Source organism: Capsicum annuum, chromosome 4 (assembly GCF_002878395.1).
Source record: "Capsicum annuum cultivar UCD-10X-F1 chromosome 4, UCD10Xv1.1, whole genome shotgun sequence".
Lineage (NCBI taxonomy): Eukaryota > Viridiplantae > Streptophyta > Magnoliopsida > Solanales > Solanaceae > Capsicum > Capsicum annuum.
Window position 1 is genome coordinate 227,073,544 of NC_061114.1, and position 25,065 is coordinate 227,098,608.

Genomic DNA, 25,065 nt, shown 5'->3' on the forward strand with positions numbered 1-25,065 from the left:
AACTACTAATAACCGTAAAAAAAAAAACCACAACATGTCGAGATCATGAATCAAAAAATGATTTTTGTGAAATACAATTACAATTATCTTGGGTAAAACATAGAAAAAAAAAAAAAACTCCTTTTAATTCATATACAAGTCCTAGTTTATTGGAACTAGGTTAATGAACTAAGGATAAAGCATTTAATTAATCAGGACAGACATGGAGAAAGTAATTACATAGTGGAAGTACATACATATAGCTAAGACAAGGCAAACATAACATTTTACACACATGAATTGATTAAATAATTGCACTATAGAAATAACTTTGAAAAAACAAAATCCTAGGTCGACTTTAATGAAGAAAAAAGAAACATAATAACGTGTTTGGTTGGCAATTGGCATCAAAATTTCATAAAAGTTGAAGAAGAATAAGAAGAATAATTATATGAACTAGAAACACTAAAGCCTAGATACCTATGTTTCCAAAAAGAATATGCTTCATTGCATATGTTTTTTTTTTTTTTTCTTAGCTTTAATTCAGTTTAATATTCCATAATGCCAACCACATATCAGGTGTATAAGCTACCACTACTTGTAAGCAATGTCGGAGCCAGAATTTTCACTAAAGGGTTCAAAATCGAAAGAACTAGGCACACGAACTAGACTAAAGGGGTTCAAGATCAATGATATATACATAAAAAATAATTTTAACCATATATAAATAGTATTATTTTTCGTCGAAGGAGGTTTCAGATGAACAGGTGGCTCCGCCCCTACTTGTAAGCTGATGTATCATTTTTGGTGCGTGTTCAACTAGGCTCATAACTATAGACGTTATAACATAAATTTACTAAAATTTAAATAAATAGTAGGCATAAACTTATAACTTTAAAATATAATGAATTCAATATTAAAAATCTCGTAAGATTGAACTTGCAGTATTTTTTTTTTCGGTTATTTTCCTTATATAATATTGAAGTATTGAACAACTTTTCCCTTTTTCTTTTGTTGTTGTTGAACTGACCAATATTATAGGAGACAATAAGAATTGCTTATCAGATCAAACGAAAAAAATAACTAAGTCGAAGATATAAGCTTATAGCCTTATATTAATCAGAGAAAAGCCAGCCCCTAATATAACATAAAAATCACATTTATTAACCGTATGTGATTTTAACTTATTACAATAGATTTTTGTACTGTAGTTTACTGCTTACGTTATGTATTAACCAACAATATGTGGATTATTTGCATCATTTAACTTCACCATGTAAATCTAACATGTAATATGAAAAATAGAATAATAACCCATGAAAAATTTCAATCCAACGGGAGTTTAAATTTTTTGAAAATAACCTATAAGTTGTTTTATGACACATGGTTTTTCACTTTTTGAAGTCATATTATATTGAAACATTCAAGCATGAACATCATTCGAAAAATAATATAATCAAACACTACTCCATCTTCAATTTCAACTCATAAATACTAAATAGAATGAAATTTTCTTTTTAGAATCTATGGCTAAACACCTACTTAACATGTACCACAATCTATACCTCAATAAATAATTTTTGTTTCGTTATTCTCCCACCCTCCCTCTCTTCAAGCATGGTTAAATAATTTTTTTTATCTTTCACTAACACGGGGTTGAGGTGTAGTGGTGAGATTACTCCACCCTTAATCAGAAGTTTTGGGTACATAAAAATTCTGTTAGGAACGTCACTCCAAAAAAAATGAATCCTGCAATGCGTGATCCGAATTAGTCGAAACTCCTATACGGATATCGAAATTGAGTGGGAAATTAAAAAAAAATTCTTTCAACAATGTTTTTGAAACTGAGGTTGGTACTGAGGCAAAGCCATCCTAGTAATAGGGGTTCGTCCGAACTCTCTTCAACGAAAAATTATACTATTAATGTATAATTAAAATGATTTTTATGTACTTATTATAGATGTTAAACTCCTTCGATGAATTTTTTCTTCAGATTTTGAACCCCCTCAGCATGAATTTTGCCTCCGCATCTGATTGCGTGGGGGTGGGGTAGAAATTAATTTTTTATAGACCAAGTGTAAATGGTCGGTTAGTGGGGTCATAAAGGACCTACCTGAAAAGAGAAAAAGAGAGAAATGGTGACTTCGATTTGCAAGTGCACTTTTATGCAAATGGGACCCTAACAGTAACAACAATGGAGCAAGTATAAATAAATATATGTAGAGTGGTACTTATACACATTAGGCAGAGATTTCACATGGACCTAAAAAGCACTACTTGCTAATAGAGAGGTCCTTAAAAGATAGTAGTATATCACAACTTTCAAAACCTTCATTTTCAATTATTCATTATTACTACTCTCTCCGTCCAGTGTCAGATTCAGAATTTAGAAGTCATGAGTATGTTTGAAGGTTCAAATTCACATACTGACGCCAAAAGCTTTAAGGTTATGCCTCAAATCAAAGCATCCAATCATCTTCTTGATTTCACGGGTGCTTTGTTCCATGTTATACTAATTTTTATAGATTCCTTATTTAATTAGACCTATTCTATATCGGATTTAACGGGTGCCAGAGCACCACAATTTTAAACCTAGGTCCACCCTATCTCCGATCCATTTTATGTGACATTCTTTTTTAATTTCTAATCCATTTAAAAAAGAATGTTATATTACTATAATTAAAAATAATTTAACGTAAAAATTGCCCTTTAATCTTAGTGAAATGATTTAAAATCACGCAAATATCTAAGAATTGTTTTAGCTAGACGACAAATTTTAAAAATCTTTCTTTTTTTTAAACACTATGTCAAACCAAAAGGTACTGCATAAAATAAAATGGAGTATTATATGAGGAAAGTTTTTGGTTTTACTTCTTCCTTGGCATCCTTGCAACTTGAAACATCTATGCTATTAGCCTTTATGTCTTTCTTTTCCCTTGTTTTGCATTCTTGTGAATAGAGAATTTATGACACTTTTTATCTCCATTATTTAATGGTCTTATTTTTGTCATTCAATTTATTTATTTCTTTTTTGGATTTAAAATATATTTTTGAATAGGATTGATATTTATTCGTATCGAGTACTTACTTAGTACAACAAGTCATGTAAATTTATTATAGTTAAATTAATTAATCGATGATGATTGGGGTTGCATTTAAGTAGTACGTGAAATTGTTACCATTGGGCTACTTTAATGAAACCAAATCAATATTTAAAAATTAAAATTAATAGATTTAGAACCTATGTGGACAGAGGCAGGGACAAGATCTAGAAATTTATATAAGAAAACTTAGAAAAATGTTATAACGTAATTGATATTTTTACCTTTTAACCTATAACCTAAAGCGACTTTTACCTCCTTAACAATTAAATGGAACTTTCATGAACTAATTACAGCGGGGATTTGATAGTTTATACTATTTTTTTTTTAAAAAAATTAAACTTATTATCATACATAATATAATTTTTTGACGAAGGTAATTTAATTGAACCCCTTTTTTCTTACTAGTTCCACTGCCCGTGGGCATGCGCAAAGGTTGAGAAGGAGAGGATGTGATGACACTGCTGTATTAATTCTGAATTCGTGTCTAATTCATATAGAGTTAATTGACTTATAAGAGAGTGTGTTTTTTTTCCTTAATTAAGCTAATAAGTCTCTATTATTGATCAGTTTAATTAAACATTAATAATAAGTTAGTAGTTTTTTGCCGGATTACACAACTAAATAAAGTAACAACGTAAAGGACATTTCACGCTTTCCTAATTTTATAAACGTTATATTTGGCAATTAGGTAAATGTTTTAGAGTTGAAACTCACGTAAGACATTACGTATGCATGATAAGAGTGATGAAAACCTAGCAAACTTATTACTAATATTTATTTTCTAATTAAGAACAGATTAGAGACAGTCAAATTCAGTAATCGAAGTTATCGATTTTGAAGTGTATTACAAGTATTAATAGAGAATATTTTTACATCCCCACCCTCCTATCCCTGCTCCTGCCCTAGCCTTCTAATATAAGATTTGAATAAATTATACACATATTTGAAAACTATTTTAAAAATAAAAATTCAAGAATTTTTGTTAGAGTTTTAAGTTTTGTGCCAATAGTCATAGTGGTATGCGTGCAGTGGCGGAGCCAGAATTTTCATTGAGGGGGTTCAGAAGTAAATATACGGACTAGTCGAAGGCGGTTCAACATCTACTATATATACATAAAAATATTTTTGACCATGTAAAAATAGTATAATTTTCCGACGAAGGGGTTCAGATGAACCCCCTGAATTCAATGTGGCTCTGCCATAGTATGCGTGTGCCTGCTACTTCTTTGTTTATGGTGTTTTCTTGATATTTATGATTCCGAATAGGTAGTTTGTAGTTGTATTCTGGGTGTCGATTTCTTTTATTATTTAGTGGTGTGTTATTCCTTTTTGGTGTCTGTTTTTATGATTTTTGTTTCTTTGTTTGCTATACTTTAGTTGTCTTTGACGGTGGTCAATCGGAAAAAACCTCTCTACTTTATCTAAGGTAATGATATGGACTGCGTGCACTTTACCCTACCCAGATTTTGTTTTGTGGGAATACATGGAGTATATATGTTGTTGATTTTAAGATCATGGAGTGCAAAATAATCGAAGTGAGAAGGGTAAGTCTTCATTAATTTATTTTTAATTTACGTCGAGAAGTAAATAGAACATTGGTGCATGGATGGAACATATATGTTAGTAGTGTATATATAAGTGCTGAGTCTGTGAACTAATGGAAAACATATATAGTTAACATATAAAAAAAATTATCAATCACAAGAAACATGTGGAGTAGCCATCACAACGTTGAAGATTTCCTACCAATTATGTAATTATATATCTTCATTAAGAAGGAATCTCTTTTTACTTTTTCTAAATGTACCTAAAAGTTCTTCACATTGTTGGGAGCTTTTACTTCTTGTGACTTTCTCCTATTTAATTTGTCTTGATTTTGGATAAATATAATGTAAATATACTAATAGTATAAAAAGATAGATTATTGACCGGTCGATACATATTGTATGATAGCAAGTTAGTTATTGTAATGCGTATCATAGCTTAGCATGTGCATGTTATTAGATAATTAGATGAGGATGTGTGGCCATACCAGGAAAGATAGGGTGAGGAATGAGATTATTCGTGGGAAGGTGGGGGTGGCTTTGGTGGAGAACAAGATGCGAGAAGTGCGATTACATTGGTTCGGGCACGTGATGAGGAGGGGCTCTGATGCTAGCTCCGGTGCGGAGGTGTGAGACACTGTCTATGGATGGTTTTAGGCGGGGTAGAGGTAGGTCAAAGAAGTATTGGAGGGAGGTGATTAGGCATGATATGGAGCAGTTACAACTTACAGAGGACATGACTCTTGATAAGTAGGTGAGGACACGGATTAGGGTAGAGGGTTAGGGGGTGGGAGTGTGTCGGTTACAGTATGAGAGCGTTATTTATTGGTGTTTAATTTGAAGTTTCTTGTTCGTAGTGTTGAGTGATGTCTATGATATCGGATATATAGTTTTTAGTATTATCTTGTGGTTGTAGTACTATCTTGTGGATAGCGGTGTTAGTTTATTATTTTGCGTACTATACGCATTTATGTTTTATGATTGTTATATTATTATCGGTCCTAACCCGGGGATCCATCGGAAACAACCTCTCTACTTCACCTGAGGTAGTGGTACGTATGATCTGCGTACACTCTACCTTTCCCAAACCTCATTATGTGGGAATACACTGGGTCCGTTGTTGTTGTAGTAGAAGTGACTTGTTTATGGAATTCTTGATGCAAAGACAATTTTTATTACGTAGTTATGTACTAAAAAAAAAGCCTCAAACTACTAAATCATGTTATTATAAGCATATATAAATGTGTCTAATGGTTAGAGTCCATTAATTATAAAAAGAATTTATGCATTAGCTACAATTAATTGAAATATATAATGGATAGTTGACAAGTAAAATAATGAAAAGAGCTCGTTCTAGCAGCCATTTCAAACTCCAAATAATATTATCCTTTAGTTACGTTATTCTCAGATAAAATAATTTTGCTTTTTACAAGGTTGACTACTAAATAGTGACTGCCAATATAATACCTTTTCATATTTTTAGAAATTTCGTCAATTTTGTACGACTCATGAAAATAAGATAAACATTGACTATGTATATTTTATTTATTTACTTTCTCAATCTCAAATCATCTTTTGTGATTCTTAAAATAGTTATCTTAGTTAAATTATTAGTCATTTTAAAAGTTCATGACATAATTAATTGTTTTCTTCCACATTATCATTAGTAGTAAATTTTTTGAAGTCTACAAATACCTTAACAGAATAAATATTTAATCAAGAGAGATTATATATATTAATAGATAAATAAAGATAGAATAGTCAAAAGTTTGTTTTGATAATATTTTCTTAAAAAGTGTGTAAAAGAAAAATATGATAAATAATTTGAGGCGGAAAAAGTAGTACTAATTAATCCGTTTATTGACTAAGGATTTGGTTCATTCCCCTTAACGTTCTTTCTGTCATATTCAAGAACAAGAAAATTAAAGATATATAGTAGCCCACTAAACATAACTTTCACAAAGTGATTAAAATTAAGTAAATTTTATATATATACCAACATATTTACCATTAATTATTAAAAATCTCAATATCTTTCAAAATCTCTCAAACATAACTTTCACAAAGTTAATTACATTAGATACATACTGCAGATACATGTATCTAATGTGATTAGCTTGTATCACAGTAGATACATACATTAGATACATGGGGAGTTAACTTGTATCTCAGAAATAGTAAAAAATATGAAATGTTGGGATTTAAGTAATTTTTAAAAAGTGGGGATATTTTTAGAAGTTTAGATAGTTATGTTGTGGTTTTAGGTAATTTTTCCTAAAATTAATCTGATTTTAACAGTTCTCTTCCAAGATTTTAATAGGATAAAGTTTTATACAGAGTTTATTACTCTATTTTAATAGTGCAAAATCAAAGCACGTGTGATAATATCAAAGAAGCTGACAAAGAATTCCACATAAATGATTTTTTTCAATTTTATTACTGTCGTACTGGCGATGAGTTGTATTTATTAAAGCAGCGAAAAAAATTGAGAGCTTTTCTAGACGTTGAACAAAAAAAAACACTATAGTCGCTTATATGGGAAAAAATAAATAAATTATAAGTGGCTATGACAAATTATTAATCTATTTTTCAAATCATCATATATAGTGAACTTGTCATGAAGATTAATCGGTTATACAAGTCAATTTAACCAAGTGATAAATAAAAAATAAATATACCAATTAATGCAAAACTTAAACTCATGGAAAATATCCTATAGTAGTAATTTTCTTTACAACTTTAAGACTCAAATAATGAACTTTTTTTATCTTAAAACTCCTAGCTATCTAGGAAGCTTCCCTCTCAATCAATATAATATGATCTTTTCTATATATCACTAGTTTCGACTTGCATGTATTAAATATATAGTTGGCGTTATTTTCGAGCCATAATTATTTAAGTAGCTATGACAAATTATGATTCTATTATTCAAGCTATCATATCAGGCTTGTTACGAAGATTAATCCGTTCATATATAAAAAGTCAATATATTAACTTGTTATAGTAGTAGTTTTATTTACAACTTTAATAATAATGAAAATTTTTACAAGCCCTTTCCATTAACTCAATCAAACTACTAGCAAGGAAGTTTCCCTACCAATCAATATAATTTGATCTTAATTCTATATATGAGACAAAGCAAACAGGAAAATTTCAGACTTTTGTTTACCTTTTTGTTTGTGATAATATTCTTGTCTGTCTGTAGCCGTCATTGAGATTTGAGATTGAACAAATTGATATTTTAATTTAAGGATATGCCTTAATATGACTGAATTCAATGAATTAATATACATCAACCATTGCTAGCTATACATACATTTCACCTACTACTAATGGAGAATATTTGAATTTGAAATTTGATCCTCAAATCAAAATCTCACTAACATTACAATTTTGGAATTTAACAATACCAAACTCATCAATATAGGCTAAGGGTGATCAAGAATTAATAATATATATATATATATATGTTATTTTTTATGAAGGGAGTTCGACAGACTATCCATCATCATATGTAGTTAAGTCTCTGTGGAATCGATCGAATTACGATCTCTTCGACTTAGTCAGCAAAAGGATCTCAAAGACGATACACTAGAGTATAAAAGCCAAAATCTTTCAAAAAACGTTTTTCAACAAGCGATTGAGTGAGTAATTAACCTTGGTCTTTTAGTGTTCTACATGTTTCACAATCTAAAATCCTAAATTAATGGCGTACAAATGACTATATATTATCAAGATGGATAAAAAGTCAAAATGTTCAAAAATATTGAACGGACCTAAAAATTTTGGATAAATAATTAGCACCATTTATGTACACGTGATCAACTAGACAAGTTGATTATTGTACGGTCAATCAATTCAGTCTGTCAACAAAAGTTACATAAAAATTTCATTGGATTTTTACTATAATATGTTCCATCAAATATAATGTCCAACCCAATTTTCACTTCTAAATTCTTGCTAGCTAGATACCCACCAAAATTAGTTCGAAAAATTACTGGAGTGGGGAGTATGCAGAATTAATATGCCTGTCCAGTAAATTCTCACAAATGAGATCCGGAGAGAATAGTGTATACCGCGTATGCACACCTTATCACTATCTCGTCAAGGTAGAAAGGCTAGCTGTTCTTGATTCAAGTGCAGCATTACAAGCAAAATTAATACACTTTTTTTTTTTTACCAAATTAATGATGTGCTTTCATAAGTTATAAGTACATCCTCTTATCGGTCTCCCAAAAAAGAAAAAAAAAACAATTCCAAAGACCTAAAACAATAATTCAAAATATTTTTTTGTGATGTCTAATATGCACATGATTAAAGAAAAAAAATGCTGAATATATAGACCGCAAAATCAGCAGATTTTTATTGAGCTACATGTTGTAGGTGCGGTTTGATGGGGAACATGTGGGGCTGATTTGACAATATTAAAACTCAATTAATCATGCAAAATGGACCCAATAATTCTACACTTACCCAAATACTTTGCGGTGAGATGATCGCGATCTCTTCATTCTTAATAAAAGATTTTAGATTCAAGTTCTGTAAATTGAAAAAAAATTATAGGGGGCGGGTCGTCTCTAGATATGAGCCCTACAATGTGTGAATTCGAATAGTCGTACTCCAATACAGACGCCGAACACCAGATGAAAAAGAAAGAAAAAATTTTAAAACTTTATTTCCATGTGGGCATGGTATGGACCTTTGCTTAATTCTGACATGGGCCTAAGACCAAGAAGTAATCAATCACTAAGGGCATTTTTTTTAGACTTGGGATAAGTTTTTTTAATATTGTACTTTGTTTCTAGACTTTAGTAATGTATGATAAACACTTGGTTGTTCTTCAACTATTTGTGAAGGAACCAACGTGGCTTGTGGTGCAGTGGATGGAGCTGCTCCACCCTTAACCAAAGGTCGAGGATTTGATCCTGGGTATGGAGAAAACTCAGTTAGGGAGCGCTTCCCCCCGAATGGAGCCCTACGCGGCGCGAATTCGGATTAATCGAGCTCCAATGCGGATACCGGACACCGAATGGAAAACCAAAAAAAAACTATTTGTGAAGGAAAATGGAATTAAGTCTCATAAGTTACTGTCAGGTCAGGGTAGATAATTTTACTAGCTTAGGTAGTATCTCGAGTAGCATGATGCATGTGGAATTTTGTGTGAATCAGCAAAAACCACCTTGCAAGGCTAAATACTCCAACAAAAGATTACCCCAACGATCGGAGTAAATAGATTATCTATGTATCGTTCGTTACAAGATGGTTACCATCTATCATACGACTTCCCAACAACTAGATATGAACTCAGGAAACATCAACAAACATCACATGAAGTCAGTAATAACAATTATATCCAGTGTATTTCACAAGTGGGATCGTGGAGAGGCTGTTTCCGATAGACATATCACAAACAGTTAGTACAACAACTAAAACTGTCCGTACATTCATGTAGCGTAAAGGTCCATAATAAAAGGTACAAAACCACACCTATATACAGATTAAGAAGTACATGCTCAAGAAGTTCCAGCTTTTATAATTGAGCAGTTCTTTTTATGCATCGCAGCTCAAACTGTCGATGAATCAAGACTCGATATTTATTGAAAGCAGGGGAAACATTTTTAGATTAAGTTACAGAAAGCTCTAACGTAAGCTTACAGAACAGCTTCCATAGCAGCTGCGGTGTCTTCAGGATGGTAATGAAGTATTTCCGTCCACATCATGTCCCTTATCGTCTCTTCCCCCAAGTCCTCGTCTATGTCAAGATTGATAGGAACCTGTGCAGGGGCATCAGTGTTCGGATCATACAAAGGAGACATGTACGGGTGTTGAAGTGCTTCCATGACGCTGATTCTTTTTGAAGGGTCAAAGACGAGCATCCTCTGCAGGAGATCAATGGCCAAAGGATGAGCTTGGGGATAGAGGCGGGAAAATGGTGTTCCGGGAGAGTATGGAAGTGATTTGATGTACTTCCTCGCCTTTGGATTGTCGATAAATTCTAAATCTTCTTCCCTCTGGCTGCCAAGGATGTTGATAATCAGTTTCAGTTGGTTAAGGCATTCGGTACCTGGAAAGACGGGCTTCCTCCCTAAGAGCTCCGCGAAAATGCAACCAACAGACCATACATCAATAGAAGTTCCATAGTTGTCACAGCAAAGGAGGAGTTCCGGAGCCCTATACCAGCGTGTAACTACATATTCAGTCATGAACTGGTCCTTGCCACTGCTTGTACGTGCAAGCCCGAAATCACAGATTTTCAGATCACAGTTAGCATTGATAAGCAGGTTCCCGGGCTTCAAGTCACGATGAAGAATATTTGCAGAATGGAGATACTTCAGACCGCGAAGCAACTGCACAAAAATAACATCAGTTTCATCAGCGAAAACAGTTAAATCAGCAAATGTCCAGTTTAGTTTTATAATCTTCTTAGCTCCTTTTTCAGTTCTCATATGCTGCAGCTCAAGGATCCCTCCTTCATGAGATTTTTCTCAAGTTTATCCACACAGAAAGAAGTTAGAGAACTAATAGGAAAAAGGAATAGCTACGCATCCTTTAGTCTAGAAGTCCCCTTCAGATGACGATGTCTACTACATGACATGTTTAAAGGAGGTCTGGGGGAATATGAAGAGTGCAGAATAAAACCAGTTCCCGCCTTGATGTGTCAGACTCCTGGATCACTAGAAAATTTGTGTTCTACAAACAGAAACCAAATTAGATACGGAAAAACCATAACCAACTAACCCAAGGTTCCAAGAATGGTGGATTCTGGAAAGGGGCAAAGAGAACATTCTGGAAAATGGATTAGACGAATTAGCAGGAGTGGATGAATCAAACAAGGAGGAAATCGTGATTAATGTAGGAGTATGTTGCTCGGACTCTTCAAAAATGCCTACAGGTGCATGTTGGATCCTCCAAAAGTAATGCATTTTTGGAGAATCTGAAACGGTTGTGGCAGCATTTCTGAAGAGTCTGGGCAACGTAAGGCCATATCTCGACTTCTTGAAAGTGGGAAGGTGGCAGAAACTCCTAAAGTGAAGCTTCACAACACTTCAGCAGAGTCTTGTCTTGAAGAGAGAAAGCCGGAAACACAGGATAGTATGCCCATTTTTGAGTGGTGCTTTACTTTTGGACCTGGATGAGCATATGAGCATCTGAAGAACTAGTACAAGCTGAGAAGAGGAGCATCAAGATAAAAATTTCACGAGATTCTTATATTGATCGTCTTCCATCTGAATTTCATCTCATTTGAAAGGAAAATGAAAATTAGAATTATTGAATAAAAACAGAGAGATACTATAGGTTGAATGGTTTCAGGCAGTAAGTTCATGCAGTCAGAGATTTCACACATACTTTAACGGAAAGCAAGAAAACAAAAAGGTATGTCTACATATGTGTATATAGTTTCACAATGTTATTCACCATAGGCATGTTACTAAGGAACTAATGCTTTCTGGTACTGGAAAAAAGATTCTGCAAGATGCATGACACTACAGACAAAATGTAGAAAAGATCTTTCCTATATTTTTTAAATCATCGACAAAAAGTGAAAAAAACTTCAACACCAAATTGAGAGAGCTAAATTCCCAAAACAAATATGCATCGATATTTCTTATAAGAGTAAGTTGTGCTATGGGTTGATTTGCATAAGTATGCTAGAACTGATCTTCAAATATGCAACTTCTAAACTTCATCAAAAAGAAAATATAGGTGCAAGTTGTTTCATAATACGTCGCTAGCTGTCTGATGGGGACTGGGGAGAGTGGGCATTTTGAGGAAGGACAGGAGGGCATGCAAGAGGTAGAATAGAGTAGAATGTAAGTATTCGACGAGTTTGATGGACTAGTCGAAAGCAGTAAACATCCCTTAGTCTCCTATTGAAGAGACTTTACCAGATAGCAGCAATCTGGTACACAAACACTAGTTACATGTCAAGGCTTTTGTTGATATAAGTAGTGTCTCACTGCAACCATTTATCGAATCCAACCAAGATATTGAGAAGTCAACATGTGGCGAAGACAATTTGATGCATGCTATAGTATTTCATTTTATTAAAAATATTCATTAATGACATAACCGACCATAGCATCCAGGAGCACTGGTTGACCATAAGTTCTCAAAACTATCTCATCCAAATGGCAAGGGTTTGATCCCGAAAGAAATTTCGACTTATCTAACAAAAATATGATAAGAGTCAACCCAACTAATCTGGGTCGATGTCTACTTATTGTCACAATATTATTCTTTAATAAGAGACGAGAAGTGCACGTTTAGCAACTACAACCACTTTATGTATTAAAATAGACTCACAATTCACACCAGCTAGGCACGCGTGATCACAAACATGATTCCGCTTTACTACTTCCTATCAAAGGATGATTTGATATTGTCTATTCCACCGAAATAGAGACTAGATGAGACTGGAATCTGTATAAAGCCTTATCTCAGGCACTTATTGCAGATCTGCTAAAGCTTCAATAGTAATCAAAATCTTCCAAGATAAAATTTTATAAAGACAGCTCAAGGAATATCAGGATTAAACTTCCGGATCATGTTCCAAGCATAAGTTTAATCAGTTTGGTTCATAATCCGTGTTCTCCACGCTAATTTTTCCTGTCGCTGTTACAAGCCTGTATTATGTAGTTCTTAGTGAATATAAAGCACGGTATTAAGTGTTCCAATTTTTCGTTCTTAATGTGAAAGGAGCGGGGAAAGTCAACGAAGGTACTGCAGAATAATGATTTATATCCCATTGATCATACTTCATTTTTGTTCAAGCTTTATATCCCTTCAGCTGGTATTTATCACTATATATCATTCTATGGTTGAATCAATTGAGGAAGTTAGCCTACTTTGTGTCATTTCAATTTTCACTTATTACTCAACAAAGTTTCATAAATTATATAATAAGGAGAATAATACAGAAAATCTTTTTTCACGGCAGATTTAGTGTTGACTGAAAACAGTTGGAGATTCACATACTTAGCAAATACAATAGATACTATGTAAATCTAGAACTTCCAATGCTTGAAGATGGACAATGAAACGGAACAACCAGATATTAGGACACATATCATATACTTTTTTTATTTGTTTTGATAAGGAGCACAGAGATCATGTATATAGATGCACATTTGTGGACCTAGACCACACATGGCTTACTTAAGATCGATGCATATTTTTGGACGTTGAGAACAACTTAAAAAATAGGATGACCACAATCTAACAAAATACACTATACTAGCAATGGATGGCGGTTATCTTTCCCCCTCTTCAAATAGAGAGCCTTGATAGAATCAAAATTTCATGCAAGACAAAATGCACATTACTAAAACATTGACATTGAATTTCCGGGCAGAGAAGATAGCGCCTCCATGATTTCTTCTACTTGGACAGCATTCAGTGACATGAGCGATAAATGACTTAGAGCATTAAAATGCACAACATTCACATGATAAACAGAAAATATGCCGTCGCCCTCTTCTACTAATCCAAAAGGCCACTATTGTGAAACTTATTTAACAGTAGAACTATTAAGTAAAGAAGGTCATAAAAGATAAACAAAGGAAAGAAGATCAGGAGGCAGCCAAATAGCAGCCATCCATTGAGTAGATTTTGGTTCACATCAGTCCCCTCATTATGGTAGACCGCACTTTAATTGTAAGACGAACACAATCACATTGTCGATCAATGCAAGAATGTTCCCTTCAAGCATAGAACTCCAAACAGGAACTTATATTTAAAAGAGAAACAGAACGTAGTTAAGTTTAATTAAAAGAGAGACTCAGAGACAGCTCCATCATGAAGCTGCCAACTATCATACAGTTAAATGTGAAGACAGATAGCGGTCTCCATCGGAAGTACCTGGAATAGGAAATACTGACAATGATCATTTGTAAGTGTTTGAGAGGATTTGACTATCTGATGTAAATCTGTATCCATCAGTTCATAAACCAGATAAACATCTTTGAAACTTCGCCTGTGGATTGGCATCATGACATCTTTCAGAGCAATCACATTTTCATGTCTAAGGTGGCGAAGGAGCTTCAGTTCACGCAACGTTCTCAGAGCATCAACACGATTCTCAAAAGCATTGTTTATTTTCTTGATTGCAACCTTCTCATTTGTTTCCCTGTTAACAGAAGAACAAACAATTCCATATGCCCCTCGACCAATAGGCTTAATAGGTACATATTTTGTATCGATTTCAAAAAGGGATTGCCACATAGAATAGTAATGCTTCCCTGGGGTCCTAACCCCATTTGGTGGCTCAACTGGAGTTGCCATATTCCTGAAACTGTGACAAACTAGGCATAGTAAGTTAGAAACTATGCTACGCAGAACAATTTAGCAAATACATGATATAAGTTATTCCTTTACAAAATTATTTATAAACTCAAAAAACCAGTAAGACAAAAAAAAAAAGGTGCATATAACCTGATCACACAAATTTGCACGCAAACTAAAGATCCAGATCAACCACCCAAAAACACGAAGAACTAAATTAAACAGGTTGGTTGGAAACTTAGCACGTCGACCTCCCTAATTCTGAAGCCTACCATGATTCATAAGCCTGACTGTCATTATTGGTAACTCATTTGTTCACAGTAGTTTGAAATACAGCCCAAACACTGCATATCATCTAAATACTTATCCAAATGAACTAGTGTGTTTGAACTGGAATAAACAAATCCCAAAAACAAGTCTTAAAATCAGTCCCGATTAATATATCTCCCTCACAGCAGAGCACAACCTATTGCAGACCTAAATAAATAAACAAATACAATTATCTCCTCTTTAACAACTTTATCTTGTAGATGAGGTAGTTCAGTCAATTGAATACCAACAAGATCATTAAAGTTCTCCCCCCAAAGACACCTTACCTTACTGATTAAAGTCTTACTTCGGCATTTCCATTAACTCAAGGAAAATTTTCCAATTCCAACATTTAATTTTGTCAAGTACTTTTTTTTTTCCTGAATCAAATTGGATCAATTTGAGCCTATTGTCACGGGCCTAATTTTAGCCGCGTGCGGACAGCTTAACACTCTCGACATCGAGGCTAAACTCAGTCCTAAACCAGCTCTAAATCCGTCCCCAAGAACCTTTGAACACTCACACAAACTCGAAAGGAAAATAGCAAGGAAGACACTCGATTTGGGAGGCCCGAAGAGCCAATTTTCTGATTATATTTCTTGAGTAAAACAAGTATGATGATCTACCCAAGAGGGCCTTACAAGGTATATATAATGCCCCTTAGTCAAGGGATACAATAAATGCTAGTCAACATTACTACATTTGGGCATGCAATCCATGAACTAGTGGAAAGGCCCTTGTCTAGTAAGCTGTTTTTGTCGTGCAGTTTCTGCTCAGCTGGTCAAGGCTCCAAAGCCCCATATATGTTGACCCGAGCTTGTATTTTGACCTCCCAAAGATGCCCTCACGTTGGCCTTGTCACGAGACGTTGTGGGAGCCCCGTCGGGCTCCGAAATGTACCCGAAACGCTCGGAATTGTGCCCAAAACGGGATGAATTTAATGGGTAGTGACACGGGGCGTCACACTATGGTCTATCGGAAACGGCTTCTGTACCTCCCAAGGAAGGGGTAAGTTCTGCGTACACTCTACCCTCCCCAAACTCCTTAAAAGTGATTACACTAGGTATCTTGTTGTAATCAAATTGAATCAATCATGGCAAAGATAGAAGCTTTCTATATAAAGATAAACAAGAAAGTAAATGTTGTTGACCATATCCAATTCTCTATATCCAGTAAGCTATAAAAGTAGAGTCAAAGGAACAAAGATAGAAATAAAAAACTTAGCTTTACACAGTAAATACATGGAAATTCATGATGCATAATTTCACTGATCTCACAAAAATGGAAACAAAGAAACTTTTTTAAAAAAAAAAAAAAAAAAAACACTCACCTTTAATTTATGCACTCTGCTTATACCCAAAGTCACTCTTCACTGCAAAAAGCCCATCTTCAACAACCCTATCTCATCAAAATCCAAACTTGTCACTAAATTTCACTGCAATTAACCCCCAAAAAACAAATAAAACCCTTTTTCAAGAAAACCACATCTCATCAAAATCCAAACTTTCCACAAAATCTCAGCTCAATTAACCTCCAAAAACAAACAAAACACTTTTCAAGAAAACCCCATCTCATCAAAATCCAAACTTTTCACAAAATTTCAGCTCAATTAACCTCCAAAAAACAAATAATACCACTTTTCAAGAAAACCCCATCTCATCAAAATCCAATCTTGTTCCAAAATTTCACTTCAATTCAGCTCATAAAAACAAAATAAAATCCGGGTTTTCAAGAAAACCCAATTTACATTCGGGTCGGGTCAAGCAAAACCAACACAGTGGCTGAATTTTCCACCCTAGTTGTTAGGTCACCTAGAAAGTAGCCTGTTACTCACAATACACAAAAAACAAGAATCAGATCAGAAAAGATCTAGATTAATTAGCCTCGCATTTCTTTGCATAAATTCAGAAAGATAATAGTAATAGTAACATTATATAAATATCTTTGTCAAGTAAAAAGATTATGGGATATTCTATTTCTATTTCTCTCTCACACACACACAGACACACACTAACTGATGATCCGTTATGTTGTCGTGATCAGGGTGTAAATTGTCTGAAAGTGGATCACATAGACTGATGAAGTAAACTATACTTCACATCAATTATTATTTCTAGTACTTATTATCACTATTATTACTTCTTCCCATCGTATTTATTTAATAATATAGTGTAATTTTTATTTTATTTATTATTTTTTAAAGGGTGTGCTTGCCCCTTTTTATGTTTGGTATTAATTTATCTTTAATTGTATTAGCATTAGCTGAATTCAATTTTTCTTTTTGTAACCAAGAGTCTATCGAAAATAATTTACTTACCCCACATATATGAAGATAAAGTCTGTGCATTCCATCTTTTCAAACTTTCACTTTTGAGTGTAATGAATATATTGGTGTCACTAGAGTATCAGCTGAATTAAATTTAAAATTTTTTTATAATAATGTTGTTCATCTTTCAATTGATACGTTTCGTACCGTCTCATTTTTATTGTCAATTAAAAAAAAAGTGAATATTTGCAATACTTTAGGGACTGAGAGCTTCCTTTGTGTAATAAGAGATTTTTTAAAAATATACCATAAAAGAAAATGGGCTAATTTGAAATTTATTTCTTAAAATAAAATATAAATGAATTATATGAGAAGTGTTGGGTTCATAGAATTGTTAATGGAAAATGGAGAAAAAAAATGATGGAGAAGAGGAGACACCAATTTGAAAAGTGTACTCTCAAAATTGGAAAGTTCACTAATTCTCCCACATTGGTGGGACAAAGGAACTTTGGAGTGTTTATAATGATGAACACTTACTCCACATAATAAGTGAGGCAAAAAATAAGAGATGCCTCGCGCCGTCGTCGTAGCTCGCTCGGCTTCAGCTTCGGCTGTTTAATACTCCATTTATATGATTTCAGTTTCATTACGAAAGCATGCATGCAGAAGTTATTTCGAACAAATGTTTCAGATAAATTTTTGAATTGATGCATTGTTTCAACGAACTGACATACTTATTCACTAAATGGCATGCCTGTTCAGAACAGTCACAATGTTTGGACGAATAGATATGAATTTTCAGAAAAGGTTACACCTTTTAGATGAACCTTTGCCACTTTTCAGAAGAGGCATCTTGTGGCTATAAAAATCTGGTTTCATCCACAGGTTTGCATAAGAAATTTTCAGATTAAAAAACTATCTTTTTGTCTCAAAAATATTTTGTGTGATCACTCAAAACGTTCTATGAGTTCGAAGAAATTCCAACCGTTTGAGGTACCGCTACTGTTGGTCTGGTTAGCCATTTTATTCTGGGAGGAAAAATTCCACAACCTCGGGTACAGTGAGGGGGATTATTTCCTTAAAAAAAAATCCGTGAATTCGGACGACTTGGCCTATTCAATTTCTGCTTCATCTTATTTTTCTGAAAAATAAATACACCTCTTGGAAATGTCATTTTGATCTTGTGTTGAAGGTATTTGATACTTCATTGTGTTCTTGTTTATACTTGAACTCTAGTTGATGTTGTTGTTGTAATATACAGATTCTGCATACCCGACCATATTGTGGGAAATAACAATCTTAAGGAAATAATACTATTACAGAATCTGTATAGCTTGTTTTCGGAGATTAAAGTATTTTACTTTCTACTCCGCCTGAATTTAACTAGTGCTTTGAAGTCATAAAAACTTCGTCACAAGTTAAAGATCATTCAGTTGGCAATTGGAAGTCATAAAAACTTCACAGTTAACTAGAAACAAGAAGAAAAATTTAAAGTTGCTTAATTTATATTAGTAGTATTCTAAAAATACTAAGTATTTTTTGTCTTGTGGTGACAGAAAAATGGCAATTAAAAGTCAAATGATGGATGCGACAACGCCTGTGGGGGCAACTAATATTGCCACATCAAGTCGCACAAATGCTCCGCCAACAATGGCACCGGCGGAAAAGCCCAGAAAATTTTTGGGCATTGACTTTAAGCGGTGGCAGCAAAAGATGTTCTTTTACCTTACCACTTTATGTCTGCAACGGTTCACTAGCGAAGACGCTCCTGAGGTGCCCGAGGGAACCTCGGACAAAGACCGCTTCATTATTGTAGAAGCTTGGAAACATTTGGACTTCCTTTGCAGGAGTTATATTCTGAGTGGTCTCCAAGACGACCTCTACAATGTTTATAGTGGAACCAAGACATCAAAGGAACTGTGGGAGGCACTTGAACGGAAATATAAGACGGAGGATGTGGAATTAAGAAATTTCTTATTGCACGGTTCCTGGACTTCAAAATGATAGATAACAAATCTGTTGTCTCTCAAGTACAGGAGTTGCAAGTCATCATACATGATCTCCTAGCAGAATATATATCTTTGAAAAATACCTTAGTTGAACAAATTAAAAATGTTCTTAATACTCACATAAATTGTTTTGTAGGTTTAATTGTGAATGATGCTTTCCAAGTAGCAGTGATAGTTGAGAAGCTACCACCTGTGTGGAAAGACTCAAAAACTACTTAAAGCATAAGTGCAAAAAGATGACTGTTGAAGATCTTATTGTCCAACTTCGTATTGAGGAGGACAATAAAGCTACCGAAAGAAGGTCAAAGGGGAATTCTACAATTAATGGAGCACATATTGTAGAAGATGACCAAAATAATTCGAAGAAAAGAAAGAAAGTTGAACATGGAAGCAATCAACCCAAGAAAAAGCTCAAGGGAAAATGCTTCAATTGTGGCAAAATTGGCCACAAGTCCACAGATTGTCGAGCCCCGAAGAAAAGCAAGAAAAAAGATCAAGCAAATATGATTGAATCCAACAAAGAATGAGATGATTTGTGTTCTATGTTATCAGAATGCAACTTGGTAGGGAATCCTCGGGAATGATGGATGGATTCTAGTTCCATCTGCCATGTATGTTCCAACAAGGAGTTGTTTTCATCATTTGCTTCGGTTCAAGCAGAAGAAATGATCTACATGGCTAACTCTGTTACTGCTAAGGTGGAGGGAACAAGAAAAATCTGTTTAAAGATGACTTCCGGCAAGGTATTGACACTGAACAATGTTATATGTTTCGGAGTTACGTAGGAACTTAATTTCTGTTTCACTCCTAGATAAGTACGGATTCAAATGTGTAACCGTTTCTGAAAAAATTGTAATTAGCAAAGAAGAAATGTATGTAAGGAAACGCTATCTGACCGAAGGGCTTTATAAAATGAACGTAATGACTGTTGAAATAAATAAAAATTCAAATTCTTCTTATTTTCTTGAGTAGTATGATTTGTTGCATGAACGTTTAGGCCATGTTAATTACAAAACATTATGAAAACTGATTAACTTAGAAGTTTTGCCAAACTTTGAGTGCAATAAATCAAAGTGTCAAATGTGTATGGAATCGAAGTATGCAAAGCATCCTTATAAGTCCGTTGAAAGGAATTTCAATCCCTTAGACTTAATACGCACTGACATTTGTGATATGAAGTCAACACTGTCACACCCCCCTGTTTTTCACCGCATCCGACCCCGCTAGGGAGTTGGTTTTTAGAGAAAATGGGTCTTTCCAATTAAAGTGACGTTTTGAAAAGGGATTATTTTATTTACAGGGTCGCCACTTGGAATTGAGTTTGGGTGTTCCAAGTCACCTTATTGAATCCCTATTCAAAAAGAAAATGACTCTTTAATTTTTATTTTTCGATCTGCGAACTAGAAATTCGGATAAGGAATTCTGTTGACCGAGGGGAAGGTGTTAGGCACCCCTCGAGTCCCGTGGTTCTAGCACGGTCGCTTTAATGACTTACGTCCGGCTTAAATTAAAACCTTTTTTTTTTTTTTAGGATTTGTAATATTTGTCAACCTAAAAGTTGTTTGCCTCCCGCTTTTAATTTATTTTGAAATTATTTATTGACGTGTGGCTTACCGATAGTAGTACTTTTTGGCCTCACCACAAATTTTGGCACGTTTCTCGCGCCTTTACGGCATTTATAAGTCGTCCCTATTTTTCCAATCTAAATATGACCTAATGGGTTTTAAACCTCCCCAACCCAATTCAATTGGCTTCAAATGGTAAATTAATTTAATTATGACAAATGGTCGGTAGCAGGGCTTTTCAACTTCATCGTCAATTTTTGCTTGTATACAATTTTAATTTTCTAGAGGTTAAGGTACTAATTCATTCTTTTATGAATTAAAAAATCCTTTTAATAATGGGTTTGAAAGTAATACTCGTGTCTCGTCTCATTCATTTTTTATACTAATAAATAGTAAATTAATTAATCATACATGCTAACTCTAAGCCACAGTAACATTAGCGTATACCAATAATTCATTCCAAGCTAAAGAAAACACAGTATCAAACAGGCGAACAACCAATCATGAAATATAGAATTGATTTAACAAAAGAAGAAAATTCTAACTAAGAACTGACTAAGAATAATGTAAAGGTAGTTGGACAAATTTCTTTCGGAAAAAGAAGAAGAAAATACTTAAATTTATATTATTTTAGCATCCATACCATAAGTTCATCTAATTATTTTATAGATCATGGAAATACAATAAAATGATCACTTTAGCATCGTTGACATCATTTGTTGTTTAGACAATAAATGTACAAATGTTCAAAATATTTTAGTTAATTTGCCATGCCTTTTTTCTTTAGCAAGTTTTTTTTCTTTTCAGTTTTTTTTTTTTTTACTGATTTTCGTCTCTCTCTCTTTTACTCACTGCCCTTTTTTAAAAAAAAAATAATTGTGTTTACTGTTTTCACACATCTATTTTATTCATTTATTATTTTATTACAGGCATGCATGAGTTCTAAGTTGTAATTTATATCTCAACTATACCAATCACATGTCAACTAAACTTAAAGTTACATTTTCAACGCTAATTACTTTAACAAGTTATCTCGTATAAGTTCAAAATTAATTCACTTAATCATTATTCTGGAACGACAATAAGTTATAAACAAAGACCTAGAGCAAACTACAATAGAAATAATAAATACACACTAAATAATCTAAAGAAGAACCATTGAAATAACTTCATTCATGCTCTGTTTTCACAACAAAACTTGTAAAAGAATAGTACGGGATTTGAATAAAAACCTATATGACGAACTAAATCAAAAGAGAAGCTTTTATGTCGAACCAGAAACTCAAACGGAGATCTTAAACTCCAAACCCGAATTTCTTTTCCTCTTCTCCTTTGTTTTTTCTTTGTTCTCAAATCTTTTTCTCGCTTACTCCTCTTCTGTTTTTTTTTTGCCTTTTGTTTTTTTTGCTTTTTGTTTTCTTCTTTCTATCCTCCGTGTGTGTGTGTCTTATGTATTATATATAGTAGTCTTAGTGCATGTGTGCATGTAGTGTGTTATATAGGTAGTGTGTGTGCATGTGTGCATGTAGTGTGTTAGTTTGTGTCGTGTGTGTGTGTGTGGGAGAGTGGGAGAGGTCAATTAGGAGTGGGGAATTGTGGGTGGTTTGGGTAGTTTAGGTTTTTTTTTTTTTTTTCTAAAAATAAATAAATAAATAAATAAAAACTAAAAATGAAACTTATTTAAAATGTGACTCTATTTTTGTAGTTTTCAAAATTTTTAAAACAAACTTTGTTAAACTAAGATAAAATTGAAATATCTAACTTAGACCTAAAAATAAAATACATATATATATTAAACACTAAAATGACGTAAAACATTAGGTTTTGATCAAAAATTAGATGTTTACAAACACCATCACATGGTGGGAAAAAGTATTTCATAACTTTTATTGACGATTGCACTAGATATTGTTATGTCTACTTGCTAAATAGTAAGGATGAAGCAATAGATGCGTTTAGACAATATAAAACTGAAGTTGAAATCAAAATGATAAGAAGTGATAGGGGCGGAGAATTTGAATCTCCCTTTGCACAAATATGTGTAGAGAATAGAATAATCCATCAAACTACGACCCTATATTCACCTCAATCTAATGAAATTGCGAAAAGGAAAAACTGAACTTTGAAGGAAATGATGAATGTCTTACTTAAAAGTTCTGGTTTACCGCAAAACTTATGGGGGAAAGCTATCCTTACAGCTAATCGTATACTCAACAGAGTTTCCCATAGTAAGACACAATCAATTCCTTACGAAAAAAAAAAAGAAAACCCAACTTGAAATATTTCAAAGTGTGGGGGTGTCTAGCGAAGGTTCAAGTTCCTATACCTAAAAGGGTTAAGATAGGACCTAAAACGGTGGACTGCGTGTTCATAGGATATGCAAAAAGTAGTAAAGCATGTCGATTTTTGGTTCATAAATTTGAACATCCGGATATTAATAAAAATACGGTAATTGAATCAGACAATGCTGAATTCTTTGAAAACATTTACTCGTATAAAACTAGACATGAACAGTCTAGTAGAGGATCTAAACGACCTCGAGATGAACCAAGTGAGAATATACATAATGAAGAAAATCCAAGACGTAGTACACGTAAAAGAACGTCAACTTCGTTTGGATCGAATTTTGTAACATTTCTCTTAGAAAATGAGCCTCAAACATTTAAAGAAGCGATGTGGTCGTCAGACTCATCCTTTTGGAAAGAGGCAATTAATAGTGAGATAGATTCAATCTTAAGCAATCATACATGGGAATTGGTTGATCTTCCTCCTGAAAATAAACCTTTAGGTTCTAAATGGATCTTCAAAAGGAAAATGAAGGCGGATGGTACTATTGACAAATACATGGCAAGACTTGTAGTAAAAGGCTTCAAATAGAAGGAAGGCCTTGATTACTTTGATACATACTTGCCAGTAACAAGGATAACCTCGATTCAAATGTTAATTGCCTTGGCGGCGGTATATGATCTTCAAATTCATCAAATGGATGTGAAGACCACATTTCTAAATGGAGACTTGGAGGAAGAAATATACATAGAACAACCTGAGGGTTTTATGGTTCCAAAAAAAAAAGGTGTGTAAACTTGTTAAGTCACTTTATGGACTAAAACAAACACCTAAGCAAGGACATGCAAAGTTTGACCAAACCATGTTGGCAAACGGATTCAAGATAAATGAATGTGATAAATGTGTTTACATTAAAAACACTCCAAATCACCAAGTCATTGTTTGTTTATATGTGGATAATATGTTAATCATCAGTAGAGACATTTATGACATAAATGCAACAAAACGAATGCTCGAGAGAAAGTTTGATATGAAAGACGTTGGAGTTGCAGATGTGATCTTAGGTATAAGAATCCATCGAATTCTATAAGGGTTAGCATTGTCACAGTCTTATTATATCAAAAAAATACTTGATAAGTTCAAGTATATGGAATTCGGTATTGCCAAGACTCCATTGGATGTGAACTTTGCACTTCGAAAGAATGAAGGTGAAAGTGACTCACAATTGGAGTACGCAAGAGTATTGGGATGTTTAATGTATATAATGAACTGTACACGACCAGACATAGCCTGTACTATTAGTAAATTGAGTCGATACACGAGTAATCCCAACAAAACTCATTTTTTCTCCATTTTCCATTCACTCTTCTATGAACCCAACAATCCCCCACATGAATGGGGAATGGATATTTTTCATAAAACTTTTACGGATAAGTATGTGATCATCAAGCAAAGACTGATTGCATCTGGATAGGTGGGTTTCTCTTTGAACTTTTCGTAGTGAACATGCATCGGAGCACTCGGTCAATCGGTAGATTTGATATCTTTGAACCGCCGAGCTTTATTGTACACCTAGACAATACATGTCACATAACCAGCCTTTTAGCGTTTATGATTTTTATGGTTTTGTTCTTTTCAGCCATGAACACGTCCCGATTTTATGAGAGCTTAGAAAATAGGCCTTTACTAACATTCTCCTTGAAGTGGCTTCCATTTCACCTT

The 25,065-nt window shown here is 33.8% G+C and overlaps 1 protein-coding gene across 2 annotated transcripts; it reads right to left on the reverse strand.

Annotated features, from left to right (window-relative positions):
- Positions 1-10,002: 10,002 nt before the first annotated feature.
- On the reverse strand, positions 10,003-17,409 carry LOC107866963 (mitogen-activated protein kinase homolog NTF3). 2 transcript variants are annotated; one of them, XM_016713028.2, is made up of 3 exons: positions 16,548-17,409; positions 14,486-14,918; positions 10,003-10,974 (listed from the first exon to the last, which is right to left on the reverse strand). In XM_016713028.2, the coding sequence occupies exons 2-3, from the start codon at positions 14,906-14,908 to the stop codon at positions 10,279-10,281; spliced, it is 1,119 nt and encodes a 372-aa protein (XP_016568514.1). In that variant the 5' UTR covers positions 14,909-14,918; positions 16,548-17,409; the 3' UTR covers positions 10,003-10,278. The 2 variants fall into 2 exon arrangements, with proteins under 2 accessions (XP_016568514.1, XP_016568515.1); XM_016713029.2 differs by having other exon boundaries at positions 14,486-14,928; positions 16,548-17,340.
- Positions 17,410-25,065: the final 7,656 nt, after the last annotated feature.